This window comes from Mytilus trossulus, chromosome 2 (genome assembly GCF_036588685.1).
Source record: "Mytilus trossulus isolate FHL-02 chromosome 2, PNRI_Mtr1.1.1.hap1, whole genome shotgun sequence".
NCBI classification, from domain to species: Eukaryota; Metazoa; Mollusca; class Bivalvia; order Mytilida; family Mytilidae; genus Mytilus; species Mytilus trossulus.
In genome coordinates, this window is record NC_086374.1 from 83,820,350 (window position 1) to 83,836,901 (window position 16,552).

The following is a 16,552-nucleotide window of genomic DNA, read 5'->3' on the forward strand; positions in this document are numbered from 1 at the left end:
AGTAAAACATTTATAGCTCAAGGACTCTATTTAATCTCACTTGCTTTTTAAAAAATTGTTTTGATGTCAATCTTAATTATGTCCTTTATTCTGCAAAGGGTTCAATAATTAAGTCGGTAGCAGTTTGCCTGTTTGCATGCTTAAAAAAAATGAATTGACTCTAAACCTCTACATCACTAATTGCATAGTAGAATTTGATTAATAATTCAGTGTATATAATTCAGCATATTCAGGATTAGAATACAAATATACTTGTGTGACAAATCATTCTGTGAATTGACTAGGAAACGGATTAAGAACGCATTTATTTCCTCACACTTATGTTGAATATCATCTTTTCTAAAGCGACAAGGCAAAAGATGGCAGCACCATCTGCATACATGTATATGGATGATTTCTCCACCTGAACAATTTTAATTTGCAACCTTTGTTAATTGGCTCCAATTTTGACATTATCCAGTATCTGAAACTGCACAATCATTATCACTGAACTAGTATATATTTGTTTAGGGGCCAGCTGAAGGACGCCTCCGGGTGTGGGAATTTCTCGCTAAATTAAAGACCTGTTGGTGACCTTCTGTTGTTGTTTTTTCTACGGTCGGATTGTTGTCTCTTTGACACATTCCCCATTTCCATTCTCAATTTTATGTATACAAACATTTTATACTTGATATAAGAAGAAATAACTAAAAAGTAGAAAAAAGTAAAAACACAAAAATACCGAACTCCGAGGAAAATTCAAAAAGGAAAATCAAAAATCAAAAGGCAAAATCAAAAGTCCAAACACATCAAACGAATGGGTAACAACTGTCATATTCCTGACTTGGTACAGGCATTTTCTAATGTAGAAAATGGTGGATTGAACCTGGTTTTATAGCTAGCTAAACCTCTCACTTATATGACAGTCGCATCAAATTCCATTAAATTGTCAACGATGCATGAACAAAACAAACATACTCAAAGAGTAAAAATGTCAAAAATAGGGGTACAACAGTCAATATTGTGTTATCATCTTAATATCTCTACATAAACAACAAATGTAACAAAGAAGCACAAAAAGGCATACATTAATTTAACATTCTCATTTTGCTTTTCTTATACGGCTGAATTTATCTATGTAAAGTCTACCCATAATGATAGACTTGTAAGAAAAAATAAGAGTTGTCATCCCTAAAGAGTACTTTTCATTTGAAAATACCAAATTTACATCTTTATATTACTAACAATCTTGGTATCAAAACTGAATTTTAAAAGAGCCCAAAAACAAAAAGATGTTCTTCAACTAAATCTATGTTATGTATCTGTTTATTTTAGGTATAGAGATTTTATGAAAGATTGTCCAAGTGGTGTACTTCAAAAAGAGGTCAGTAAAGCTTATGTATACCTTCTTGATTCAAATAGAACAAAGTTATAGATACTATATAACTTACTACACCATATATGCAGAATAGGGTTTGTTGTTATCTAAATTGATCGGGTTTTTCTGGCTACTTATTCAAGTTTTAAAGATGGAAGCCCTTTATAATCAACTAACCATAGACAAGCAGATGTGGGTAATTGTATTATTGATGTCCAACAACCTAGGAAGTGTCACAAATATGAAATACCTTAGTACAATTCTTTTTAGATGTACATATAAGTTATTTGTGAATCTAAAGGTTGGTAAAAAAAGTAAGGATTTGAAGTGATATACATGATATACATGATATAGGTGATATACATGATATAGGTGATATACATGATATATATAGATTCTTACATTGGTACCAGTGGATTATCGTATTTATCCAATCGAGATAGTTAAATTATCAATTTTAAAGTCCGAGCCGCCTCGGCGAGGACTTTAAAATTTATAATTTAACTATCGAGATTGGATAAATCCGATAATCCACGAGTAACTATGTAAGAATCTGTTTCTCTAATGATTAAAAAGACATTTTCTTTTTTTTTGTTAACCGAAAATCCCCTTCAAGTGCCTTTCACATTGCACGAAGTTGTCAATTTCATTAACACCTGGTATCAAATGTTGATTCATCCAGTTAGCTAAAAAGGTCATGACCCTTAAAATCATCCAATGATCTTTTGAGATCACCAGCAACCACACGTTGATTATTTTTTTTTATGCAATGGGTTCGGAAAGGGATAAATTTCCATAGAATTAGAGAAACATGATATACATGATATAGGTGATATACATGATATACATGCATGATATACATGATATACATGATATAGGTGATAAGATTCATATCATCAACATCATTAGGTCTCTGATAGATAGATAATTTTCTCATTTGCAATCATACCATACATTTTTAGCTCGCCTGGCCCAAAGGGCCAAGTGAGCTTTTCTCATCACTTGGTGTCCGGCGTACGTCGTCGTCCGTCGTCGTTAACTTTTACAAAAATCTTCTCCTCTGAAACTACTGGGCCAAATTAAACCAAAGTTGACCACAATCATTATTAGGGTATCTAGTTCAAAAAATGTGTGGCGTGACCCGCCAAACCATCCAAGATGGCCACCATGGCTAAAAATAGAACATAGGGGTAAAATGCAGTTTTGGGCTTATAATTCAAAAACCAAAGCATTTAGAGCAAATCTGACAAGGGTAAAATTGTTTATCAGGTCAAGATCTATCTGCCCTGAAATTTTCAGATGAATCGGACAACCCGTTGTTGGGTTGCTGCCCCTGAATTGGTAATTTTAGGGAAATTTTGCTGTTTTTGGTTATCTTGAATATTATTATACATAGAGATAAACTGTAAACAGCAATAATGTTCAGCAAAGTAAGATTTACAAATAAGTCAACAAGACCAAAATGGTCAGTTGACCCCTTTAGGAGTTATTGCCCTTTTAAGTCAATTTTTAACCATTTTTCGTAAATTTTATATATCTTTTACAAAAATCTTCTCCTCTGAAACTACTGGGCCAAATTAATCCAAACTTGGCCACAATCATCATTGGGGTATCTAGTTTAAAAAATGTGTGGCGTGACCCGCCAAACCAACAAAGATGGCTGCCATGGCTAAAAATAGAACATAGAGGGTAAAATGCAGTTTTTGGCTAATAACTTAAAAACTAAAGCATTTAGAGCAAATCTGAGGGAGTTAAATTGTTTATCAGGTCAAGATCTATCTGCCCTGAAATTTTCAGATGAATTGGACAACCTGTTGTTGGGTTGCTGCCCCTGAATTGGTAATTTTAGGGAAATTTTGCTGTTTTTGGTTATTATCCTGAATATTATTATAGATAGAGATAAACTGTAAACAACAATTATGTTCAGCAAAGTAAGATTTACAAATAAGTCAACATGACCAAAATGGTCAGTTGACCCCTTAAGGAGTTATTGCCATTTTAAGTCAATTTTTAACCGTTTTTCAAAATTTTATATATCTTTTACAAAAATCTTCTTCTCTGAAACTACTTGGCCAAATTTAAGCAAACTTGGCCACAATCATCATTGGGGTATCTAGTTTTTAAAATGTGTGGCATGACTCGCCAAACCAACCAAGATGTCTGTCATGGCTAAAAATAGAACATAGGGGTAAAACGCAGTTTTTGGCTCATAACTCAAAAACCAAAGCATTTAGAGCAAATCTGACACGAGGTAAAAAAATTTTTTGGTCAAGATCCATCTGCCCTGAAATTTTCAGATAAATCGGACAACCCGTTGTTGGGTTGCTGTTCCTGAATTGGTAATTTTAAGGAAATTTTGCTGTTTTTTGGTTATTATCTTGAATATTATTATAGATAGAGATAAACTGTAAACAGCAGTAATGTTCAGCAAAGTAAGATTTACAAATAAGTCAACATGACCAAAATGGTCAATTGACCCCCTAAGGAGTTATTGTCCTTTAAAGTCCATTTTAAACAATTTTCATAAAATTTGTAAATTTTTACTACTGGTAACATTTTCCACAGAAACTACTGAGCCAAGTTCATTATAGATAGTGATAATTGTAAGCAGCAAGAATGTTCAGTAAAGTAAGATGTACAAACATATCACCATCACCAAAACACAATTTTGTCATGAATCCATCTGCTTCCTTTGTTTAATATTCACATAGACCAAGGTGAGCGACACAGGCTCTTTAGAGCCTCTAGTTTGTAACACTCAAGATTTGGTCAGGAAGCTTGAAAGCAACTTCATGTCATGTAATTTGGTAATGTTTTAATACACATAGATTTAACTTCTCAAAATAATTTGGAAGAGAATCAGACACCCATATCATAATGATAGTAGTCAAAACAGTATGGTGTTTCTCTGTTTACATGAAAACATGATACAATTTTAAATTGTTGGATAAAAATAGGATGTGAGTCTATTTATAACTAAAAGACATTAAATATTTATGTCCACATGATATATTTGTATTCAAATGACATCACATCTATAAAATCAGTAGATAAATGTCAAGTGTAAAGGCAGCTTTATTGTCTTTGTTTAACTTTATCCAAATTGTAGTCCAATCCTTCTGAATTATATCTAATCTCTGTTTCTGCTATTTTTATAACATTTATCTGGATGTGATGAATTAGTTGTTTTAAATGTTTGTAAACCAGCTATATTTTATTTTTGACTGATGGGGAAGTTTCAAGGTGCATTTGATAGATGTGACTTGAATTTGTGTTCTTCAGTACACAAATGAAGCTTTATCTGCAATAAGATAATTATGCTCAAACTACTGGGGGAATATTAAAACTGTGTATGCTTTTAATCAGTGTAAAGGTGTTGACTGTCACTTTTGACAAGAAATACAGCTGTTAAAGTTAAAGTCAAATGAAACTTCAAATTGTAAAAAGATATGCATATTTTTTTTATAACTAAATGGCTACTTTTTATTATAAAACTTATGTACATGTACTTTTTTTTCCAAAAAAAATCTATCATATGTCTAAATTTAGAAAACAGTTTACTTTTTTTTAAATGCTTCAATCAATTTCCTGACGTGATTCTGTATGCAGCTTGACCTTTCTCATAAAAAAAACAGTGATTGCAATTATAGGCAAGTGCGTATGGAAAACCAAACGTAAACATTGCTCTGGCACCAAGATAAACTCTATCTTGTAATACCTGTTATAAACGTGCTTACCTGAATATTCATGCTTCTTTGTTGATTGTTAACAAACAGGTGAGAATCCTTAAACTTCGGCTTTAAAACACGACCATTAATTAGCTGCAATATTTTGACAATAAACTGACCGATTGAAATTTTTTTTTATGATGTACAAAATTTAGTCGAAAAAAAAGATAAAATCGAGCACAGAAGACAAAGTTTATCATATATGTATGCATTGGTGCAATAATTGGATTAACATTATTTTTCATCGGTCACTCTTTTCATATGACTTTAAGTTCATTTTATCAAAAAGTAAGATTACAAAAATAATGATCTCTTGAGGAAACATCAAAACTGAAAGTTCCTAATCAAATGGCAAAATCCAAAGCTCAAAAACATCAAACAAATGAATATTAACTGTCAGATTGTACAGGCATTTTCTAATGTAGAAAACTGTGGATTAAATCTGGTTTTATAGCTAGCTAAATCTCTCCTTGTATGAAAGTTGCATCGAAATCAAACATGTTTAGGATTTTGTGACTTTATTTGATACGTCCTCTCCTTTTTTCATTAAATTTTCCAGATGCATTGTGAAGAGAATTCATGTGGGGTATTATTATTGTAATAAATTATATGCTTATTTTTTCAATTTAATCTTAAATAGAAGTTTGCTCAATTGCAATTAAGTTCTTTTTGAATCAATATTTTAATAAGAAAACTTCAAATTAAATGATTTTTAAAAAAATAAAAAAAATGTTTTTCTTAAGTCTCAAACTACAGAAGAAAGAGTTGAACAAATACACTTAATAAACAGCTTATACATTCTCATTACTTTGTTTTTGTAAAATATCTTAGGCATGAAAAATTATCAATATCTTACTTCAATTTTTACGATCAGAAATTGCAATTAACTTAATTTTAAAGGCAATATTTTACAAATTACATTAAAGTTACCAAAATCTCTTATTAAAACTCAGAAGAATCACAAAAGATAATCCTTTCATAATCCCTAAGGATTATCCGCATATAAATGGAAATAGAAATAGAAAAGTCAATATTTCTTGAATCTTTCAGAAAAGATGTGATAATATAGGAATAATGTTAATCAGACAGAAGCTAGATATTGTAATTTATTGCATAGCATTATAATATTTCCCGTAGTTTCTTACAATTTTTCTCTCCATGAAAATTTAATGTTAACATTTTGAGTAAAACAAGGTGACTTGGTAATATTGTCATTTAAAACATTATCCATTATATTAGTGAGTCAATACAAAAAAATGTTGTAACAAATTGTTTGCAAGCTTGTCCCAATATGAGAATTTTTCATGATTAAGACAATTTCGTGTTGATGTACTTTTTTTGCCCATTTGGTAGAAAGGATTGGAAGAAGACATGCCATATTATACTTAGGGTCCCTGAAATCAAATTCAGCTTGTAGGAGGCTGCGTTATCACTCTCATAGCAAAAGGTTTATGTTGTCATGTTAGATATGGTACGTGGCCTTTTATTGCTAACAACTGGTACTTTGATAGTCACAGCTTACAACCACTTTATTTTAACTCTAGTCACAGTGATGGATAGTTGGCAATCATTCCACATCTCTTTATGTTTATATACAAGCATATTTTTGTCACTGTCAGATGATGTCGCTAATTTGAAGCTTATTTATTTGCACTAGTGCAATATGATAAATTCTTGCACAGTAAATTTTTGTTGCACTCATTTGTATGAAATATGTTGGTGCTGTACAAAAAAGAGATGTTTTATTAGGGTTTTATTGAGGTTTACAGAAAAGAGAATATAAATGGGGCAAAAAGTGCTGACAAAAATTAAAGAATAGTTAAATAGTTATCAAAGGTACCAGGATTATAATTTAGTACGCCAGACGCGCGTTTCGTCTACATAAGACTCATCAGTGACGCTCATATCAAAATATTTATAAAGCCAAAAAAATACAAAGTTGAAGAGCATTGAGGATTAAAAATACACCAAGAAAAATAAAGAATAGTACACATGTGTAATGTCAAAGATCATAATGATGACCAACAGAATCTCAAATTTCTGACATGGATATGAAAAAAATGTCATAATCAATATTTACTTTAAAAAATCTTGCAATTTTAGAGAACATAATGAAATTAAGAAATTTCAGAAATGTTTAGCTTTCATTATCTAATCATTTAGGACAAGATTTCTAATGATTTTATTTCACACAGTTATGAAGGAAAATATTAAAGATTAATAATACTTGAGATAGAAAATGTTAAAATTTGATTTAGAAACTGGTTATTGCCTTTGCTTTCTGTTGTTACAATAACTGGGCCAAATACTGGAATTTGGTTGAATCTTCTATGTTTATAAATGCAATGGTTATTAAAATTGTGAAGGTAGATAGTAATTATTTATTTGCTTCTTGGGTCAAGACTCAAGAGATGTGTTTTTAAGGTCAATTGACTTTTAACTAGTCATTTCCTAGAATGATTATGTTTACATATAAAAAAGAAGATGTGGTATGATTGCCAATGAGACAACTCTCAACAAGAGGCCAAATTGACATGGAAATTAATGTCTGTCTGGAAGGTTTCATATGACCATGACCTTAGTTCATTGTTTCATTGGTCAGTATTACGCAACCAATTTGTGCTTTAGTCCGTTTCTCGGACAACATTAGAAAAATGTTTTTATATTTAGTATATGAAATGATTTATATGGTGTACACATGTATCTGGAAGGGTTCATCTTACCTTGACCTTATTGTAATTGTTCATATGACAATGTTATGATTCCATGGTTAAGTTTGTTTCTCAGATGCTAATTAATAAGCAAGAGGTGAACTATATTTAGTGTACAGAAAAAGTTTAGAGAACATGTTACTAAATTGAAAAACTTGTGTCTACTCTGTTTGTCCTTTTTGAAAAGTAAGTAAAACTGTATTCTGTATGAATTAAGTATCAAAATGCTACATATATATTTTTTTATGAAGGAAACCCTTTAAAACTTAACTTAAATATTGTCCATAAATAAATAAATGATTAATGAATGAAAATATTTTGGTACTTGGAAATGCTGACTCTCTAGAGTAACTGCATTCAGATTTGGGATATTTGACCCAAATAGTTCACAAATTCATTTTTTTCTGTTCTTTTACCACATTCATTTAAATGCAATAGAAACTCTAGTCTTCTGTTTCAAATATTTGATCACAAAAAAAAATTCAGAGCCTGTATCATGCTTGAATGTAGTAACTGTTAAAGGTCCAACCTCTGCGACCATATCAGTTTTAGCTCTGCAGAGCATTTTATCATATGAAGCTATGATATAATTTTAGTCTATTCATGGTTTACATCTATTGAGCCTCCAAATTTGTTCTTAAAACTGTTTTCTAAAGTTTCAGTTATTCTTGTCGATATTTTGAACAAAATTCACATTGAAATAAATGATAATTTTTTCTAAGCTAATCCCTTGTATTCCATGATTCATAACTCATTAAGTTAAATAAATGACATTTCATGATTAAAAACGAGAAATTCATGGGAAACAAATGAAACAGTCAACAATTATTGATTTCAAGTGCAAAGTTATATAACTAATTCAACTTTCTGTTAATGATAAAGGATTTTTTAACTGATATTTCTAAAGAAAGAATTGTTCAGTCTGATCTTTGGTAAAGATATCACTAGAAACATTGCTGTCCGTAATGATAAATACCTTGCCTCATATGCTCTGTGTTTTTGTTAGTTGGTTTTCTGCTTTTTATTGATCTGATGAGTTCAGCCCTCTTCAATTGATTTTTATTGAGCCTGAAACTTTTGTTGCAGAAAGCTCGACATAGGATTAGTGATCGGTCAGCGTGAACTATCTTCTTAAAAGCTATATATTTTAGAAGGTGGCAAACCTGAATGCTTCATACTTTGTATATAGATGCCTCATGTTATGAACTTTCCGTTAGTCAGATGTCCAATGTCCATGACATCATTTTCATGGTTCAGTGACTACTTGAAAAAAAAGTTCAGATTTTTTGTAATGTTAAATTCTCTCTTATTATAAGTAAAAGGATTACTATATTTGGTATGTGTGTACCTTGCAAGGTCCTCATGCCTGTCAGACAGTTTTCACTTGACCTCGACCTCATGGATCAGTGAACAAGGTTAAGTTTTGGTGTTATTAAGTCCATATCTCAGATACTATAAGCAATAGGTCTAGTATATTCGGTGTATGGAAGGACTGTAAGGTGTACATGTCCAACTGGCAAGTGTCATCTGATCTTGACCTCATTTTCATGGTTCAATGGTTAAGGTTTTGTGTTTCTGTCTGTTTTTCTTGTACTATATGCAATTGGTCTACTGTATTTGGTGTATGGAATGATTGTAAGGTGTACATGTTGAGCTGACAGGTGTCATCTGACCTTGACCTCATTTTCATCATTCATGTTTCAGTGATCAAAGTTATTTTTTTTAGCTTGGGTCTATTTTTTGAATACTATATGCAATAGGTCAACTTTTTTTGGTGTATGGAAATATTTTTGATCTATATGTCAGTCACACAGTTTTTTTTTTACCTTGACCTTATTTTCACGGTTCATTGCTAAGTGTCAAGTATTTGTGTTTTAGTCTGTTTTTCTTAATTTATAAGCAATAGGTCAACTTTCTTTTTTGTATGGAAGAATTGTTAGCTGTACATGTCTGCCTGGCATGGTTCATCTGACCTTGACCTCATTTTCATGGTTCATTGATCAATGTTTAGTTTTTTTGGTTAATGTTGAGTTTATGTGACAGTTGTAATAAAGCTTTATGTTAAGGACTATCAACATTATTACAATGATAAATAAAGAAGGTGAGACATTTCAGAGTGTGCACTCTTGTTATAGTGTAGTCTTATGTTACCCAGTTACACCTGCACTGTGCTATGTTTGGGATGAGATTTGGTGTCAGCAAATCAATTGTACCCAGCCACTTTATTTGCCTGTCTCCAGTCTTATTCAGTTAACTTGTCCTTTGTTGTCTACTTATATCATATTTGTATTTCTGTTATTGTTTTGAACTTAGATCAGACTGTACATTTTTCTCTTTTGAATAGTCGTACATTTGTCATCCCTGGGCCTTTTATAGCTTACAATGTGGTATGAGATTTGCTTAATTTTTTAAGCCATACGTAGTTGTTGACTTCTTTATCATGTGGTCTCAGATGGAGTATTGCCTCATTGGCAATCATACCACATCTTATTTTTATGCCCCACCTTCGATAGTAGAGGGGCATTATGTTTTATGGTCTGTGCTTCCATTCGTCCTTTCGTTCGTCCGTCCGTCTGTTTGTTTGTCCGTCTGTTACACTTCAGGTTAAAGTTTTTGGTCAAGGTAGTTTTTGATGAAGTTGAAGTCCAATCAACTTGAGACTTAGTATACATGTTCCCTTTGATAAGAGCATTCTTATTTTAATGCCAAATTAGAGAATTTATTCCAATTTCATGGTCCAGTAAACATAGAAAATGATAGTGCGAGTGGGGCATCCGTGTACTGTGGACACATTCTTGTTATACTTTGATATACCATGCATACTCTATGTGTTGTTTTGCCTAGTAAATCCCCCCACAATTTATCCGTATATTTCTGTGGCTTAATCATCTGTATAATTTACTTCATTTTCTCATCACTTATTTCAATCAATTTATTTTTAATGGCAAAATAATTTGCAAAAAATATGAAATAAAATTGTTATTTCTTGTCTTACAATGCAAGTTAAAAGCATAAACTTGTCAATGAGGAAGAAAAATCAATTAGAAGGTTGACATGCTTGATTTTTACTTTGTTACCTGTCTCGTTAACCTGTATATATCTTTGAGATATCAGAAATATGAAATGCAATTTATTTGATTTTGATTATAAACTGTGACGGATATATTGTTTTGTTATTTCTGTTACATGTTAAAAGCGGAAAAAATGAGATTTGACAAACATATCAGTGCAAAATGGACCACTATCGTCCCAGACTTGTAAATCGTGGAATTTTGAATTATGGATAATTTCAAATTTCTGAGTCAGAAAATGTTGACAGTACTCAATGCCTTTTCTTATCTATACAGTTTTTTAAAACTGGTCTGAAAAATTGATTTCGATCAAAGTTTTATAAAATTTTTGAAAATCTCATCGAGAAGGCTCATGTGTGTTCTCATAAGAATTAAAATGAGACTTGAATATCTATCTGAGATATATAGTTATGCATTGGGATTGCTATAATATAGTATACTGTTGTCCGTCCATCTGTTGTCCACACTTCAGACAATTACTAATAAACGCTTTGACCAACTTTTATTAAACTTTGTTGAATTGTTTATATCTATTGACGTAAGCTAGCTCATTTTCGATTTAAAAATTTCATATTTTTCATTTTCATATTGTGAAGTTTATAATCCTTAAAAAAGGGGGATTTTCCAATTTTCGTCCCATAACTCAAAAATGCTTCGATTAACTTTAATTTAACTTTGGTGAATTGTTTATATTTATTGACGTATGCTCTCTTTTGATTTTTATAAGTTTCATATTTTAGGTTTCCGTGTTTTAAATTTTTATGCTTAAAAAAGGGGGGATTTTTCCAGTTTTCGGACAATTACTCATAAACACTTTCAAAAATTCTTATGAAACTTTAATGGATTGTTTATATCTGTTGACTTAAAAGCTACCTTTTGATTTATATAAATTTCAGATTTTACATTTTCTGCTTATGAATTTTTATAAGGGGGATTTTCCCAGTTTTTGCAACGGGTGTATCATGCGCTTATAGCGGAGCTCTTTAAAAAAAAATTCGTGTGATTATTTAAGATAAGTATCATACCGAAAACAAAGATTTCATAATTCAGCTTATATTATGTGGCAGTATAGACCCATGTCATGCTTTTAAGACTTGCACTTTCTTGCTATTGACAGACCTGAATAATTCATCTATTCAAATAAAGCTTCGCCAGGTTCGAAAGTTGATAACCTGAGATTGCAATATAAGACATTCCTAATGTAAGAAAGATTTTGTTTTAATGGACAGCCGATTAAAAAAACATCTAATCAATATGGCAACTGCTAAGCAACATGTGTATAGTGGCTGTAAGGAATTTATATAGCATTAACTTATTAATGTTACTAGTAACTCATGTATTGATTTTAACAACATTTAGTTATAAGCTACAGAAACTTAAATTTATTTGTCAAGTATAGAATATGTCCAAATAATAAACCAATTACCCAATTATTACATTTGTAAAGGCATCTATAACTGCTTTGTAGTGTAAACAAATTTATTTTATCTTTTTATTGTTAAATTTCAATCTCTTTTATTAGGTTGCAATTGTTGCTCAGTTTTGTTGTAATGTAAATGTTCATTTAATTTATTTCTTAAACATTTAACAATACATTAGTTATAATTATGTTGTTCTTATATTATATGTGTACATTGTAGAAAATTACATAAGAAATTCTCTTTGTTACAATAAATCTTTGCAATGTTTATATTTGGGCTTATTCAGGAAAAGTGAAAGTTAAAGTAGTTGATAAAATGATATACATGTACTGTAACAGTATTTTAAGTTTGTACAGGCATCAAAGCCCAACTAGATATTACCTCCCCCCCCCCCCTCCAAAAAATAAAAAAAAAAAAATAAAAAAATATGTGAAACTATAAGGTCAGTCTGATTAAGTTTATATTTTTATGATGTGATTTCGACAGTAAGGATTTTTCTTCTCTTGATTCGTCTATTCCTCCATTGATCTTTTTGCTAGTTACCTGTTTCTATAATAAGGTTAAAGTTTTTGACCAAGTTAGTTTTCCATGAAATTGTGGTCTCATCAACATGAAACTTGGTATACATATTAATTGTGATTTGAACTTGCTGATGTATATGGCAAATTTGGATTTTGACCATGATTTTACATAGACACATCCAGACTACATGAAATACATCGGACGTGTGACATCATTCTCTAAAAGTGCCTTTTTGACTTAGTGGATATATTTCCATTAAATTATTCCAATACAAAGTTGATTGTTTTCTCATTGAAGTTGAACTTTTTTTCTTCAAATTCTAAGGTTGTGATTATTTAACAGACTTTGCATTCTACTGCTATCCGTCCTTTTATTTCTTGTACAAATATCAGATATATATGATTAATTTTTATGAACTTAATTCATGTTTTGGTATCGATGTTATTTTGATTACAATTAAATAAAATTAAGGTTTTCAAAGGATTGCATTGTTTTGGTTTGCAGACAGCAATCATACAGGGTTATAATGTGAAGATTTCCCCCCTCCCCCCCCCCCCCACCCCGCACCCTCAAAGAAAAAAGAAAAGGCAACATCCGTTCATGATTGCAAATGCTCTTGACTGGTAGCAATATTTAAAACAAATCTACCCTAAAGCTTGTTTACTTTTTAAAAGAAAAAGTTAACACCAATTTGGTTAAACTTATTTAAAAAATCTTATATCAAAATAAATATAAAGTTGATTGTTTATATAGAACTTATAAAATACAGAAATAAAACCTAAATGAAAAACAGAACAAATGTGTTAGAAACAATAGAAATTGATTGATGAATTTTAAATCAGCCTGATTGCTTAGATTGTGCAAGTACAAATTGTGTCTTTTCCATAAATATTGGAATAAATTGCTTTATGAAACAGTAAAGTGACAATGGTGACTAGTTAATCCATTATTTAGATGTTTGATGGCAGATTCATAGCAGAATTAATACTGGTATGAACTTAATACAGGATAAATAAAGAGCTACCTCATTTACATATTATTGAGTTGTGCCATCTTTAAATTATTCGATGAAGAAAATAGTACTAGGGGTTAATTAAGCTACATAGCTTTTAGTGCTCTTAGAGTTGTCCTTTATATGAAGTAGCAAATTATGAAAAGTAATTCCATTTCCATATAAGTAGATAGATATAAGAAGATGCGGCATGAATGACAATGAGACAACTCCATCTTACTCACAATGTGTAAAAAGAAAACCATTATAGGTCTTCAAGACAAAGATTTGGTCAGAATTATTATGGCCACTAAAGGAGTGGGCTATATTTGATTGCACCTTGTCAGTCCATCCATATGTCTGTTTCATTAACAATGGTTTCAGTCTCACATTTGATCACATTTCTCTAATATTTAACAGAACAGAATGACTTCATCAGGCCTGTAGCCAGGAATTTCCAATGGGGGGTAATTTGGACTCACAAACTCAACTTTTACAGTCACAATTCGAACAGAACCTTGACTATAACAGTGCTTTTTTGTTTTCAAGGGGGGGTTCTGACCCCCCTGGCTACAGTAATGTTCATATTTGGTCAACAGCTTGATAGTGATTAGTTTTAAACTGTGTGAACAAGAGTTGGGAGTGTGATATAAAAGCTTGACTCTAATTATCATCTGTCACTTAAAGTCATGTGATTCTTCAAATTTTGAAAAAAAGAGGAAGTTGATATATTATATACAGCATGTGTTCATTGACTTTCTTTAAAAACAAGATCCTTTATCTTATCAGGGGGTCTCATTGGGGGTTCCGATCCCGGATCCCGCTTACTGTTTTGTCAGATTCCCCTATCCCGCTTACACTATGTACGTAAGCAATTCTAATTTTTTGTCATTTCCCAGGTCTTGCAAGACCTCATTTCCCGTTTTCACGGCACAATAATTTGACTTTCACGTGTCACGCCTTCAAAAAATCAGCAATCCCGTGTCACGCTTAGACCCCAATGAGACCCACTTATCAAAATAGTCAGAAATGTACTGTTATTGAATTATTGTTTACCAGTACTCTAATTCAACAATATCTTTTCCGTATGCTGTGAACTTAAACCAAAAGAAATCTCATGCATTATATAACTTTGGTTACCTCACAGCTCTAGTGCCAGGATATTAAAACCATGATGAAAGGAAATGTAAACAAACTTGGAAGTAAGACCTGATAATTGAGAAATTATAGATTTGTAATAGATATTAAAAAAAAGTGATTAAAGTACAGGGTATTATTATTGACCTTGACCTCATTTTCATGGTTCATTCTCATTGTTAAGTTTCGATAGCCAACATAGGCACATCCGCCACTGGCCAGGTCCTTTTATCATAAACTAGAAGGAAAATTACAACTCTATTTGTTGTATATATATATATATATATATAAAACGTCTGAATAATAGTCAACGATTTTTCCCACGAGGGCGCTGGATCGTTACAAGTAACGATACATGTACACAATACAATAAATTATATAAACGCCTAAAAAGTGTACATAAATTATGTACACTTTTTAGGCGTTTATATAATTTATTGTATTGTGTACATGTATCGTTACTTGTAACGATCCAGCATAATTATGTACACTTTTTAGGCGTTTATATAATTTATTGTATTGTGTACATGTATCGTTACTTGTAACGATCCAGCGCCCTCGTGGGAAAAATCGTTGACTATTATTCAGACGTTTTATATATATATATATATATGTTATGATAACAACACCAATAACACAAAAAGGAACTATAAATGTAATTATTTATAAATATTTCGGATAACAGATATCCTTCGTCAGTCAGATTCTGATGTTAAATGAATCATCTTTAAGTCTTCTTAGATTATAAACTTTTACTAAATCTTGAAATTTATACAATAAAAAAGGCAAACCGAACATCAGTTAAGACGCTTGCATCATTGCAAAAATATGTTGAATATGAAATAGGTTATATGACTAATTACATCAGAGAGTTCAAATAAATGTTTTAAATAAAATTAATAATGTGCGATATGAACTAGCACAATTCTAAAGCTTTAACAGTGTCGATAATTATGATGTTACAAGAAAGATTGCGTCAATAAGAATTCCAAATAAACAGCATTGAACGGTCTTATTTCTAAATAAACAGCACTGAACGGTTTAAATTTCTAAATATTTCAGATTTAACAACTGTAGTGTAGTAACATTAGAGTCTGCAATGTTTAAAACAAACGGCCGTTTCAAAAAATAACAAATTTTGACTAAAGTAAAATAGTTGGACGTGGCTTGGTACTTATGCATCCCTCAAAAAATTAAGCAATTTAGATTGTTATATTCAACAGATATATTTTAGAAATGAGTAAGGATAGAAATAAAAACGGGGACTGTAATAATAAGTAATATAACCCAGTTGTGAAGCACTGCATGGTGTCGAATTACATCTTTTCATTTATCCCATTTGGTGCCAAAGTTGTTAATTTTCTTATCCAAAATCTTTCCCGAGTAAGTCTATCCTCCCTAGACCAAGCAGAGTTGTGGTCAATGATAGTAATGGTCAGTCGATTGAGATCTGCCTTAGTGTGGCCAGGGGATCTCAAATGACGACTAAGAGGGAGGTCTGGCTTGCATTGGTAGTCGCTACGATGACCGTTCATTCATATATACGAGTCTAAATTGAAATCTACATTCAAACCTATGATTGCGTTGGATAATTTTTCAATTTTTGTACGTGTG

General features: G+C 31.3%; 1 protein-coding gene across 2 annotated transcripts in view; it reads left to right on the top strand.

Moving 5' to 3' along the window:
* The window catches only part of LOC134708185 (neuronal calcium sensor 1-like), a 56,544-nt gene that overhangs the window by 7,033 nt on the left and 32,959 nt on the right, over positions 1-16,552 (top strand). For both annotated transcript variants that reach the window (XM_063568519.1, XM_063568521.1), the window contains one exon: positions 1,315-1,363. In XM_063568519.1, coding sequence (XP_063424589.1) covers positions 1,315-1,363 — 49 coding nt within the window. The remainder of the gene's footprint in view (positions 1-1,314; positions 1,364-16,552) is intronic.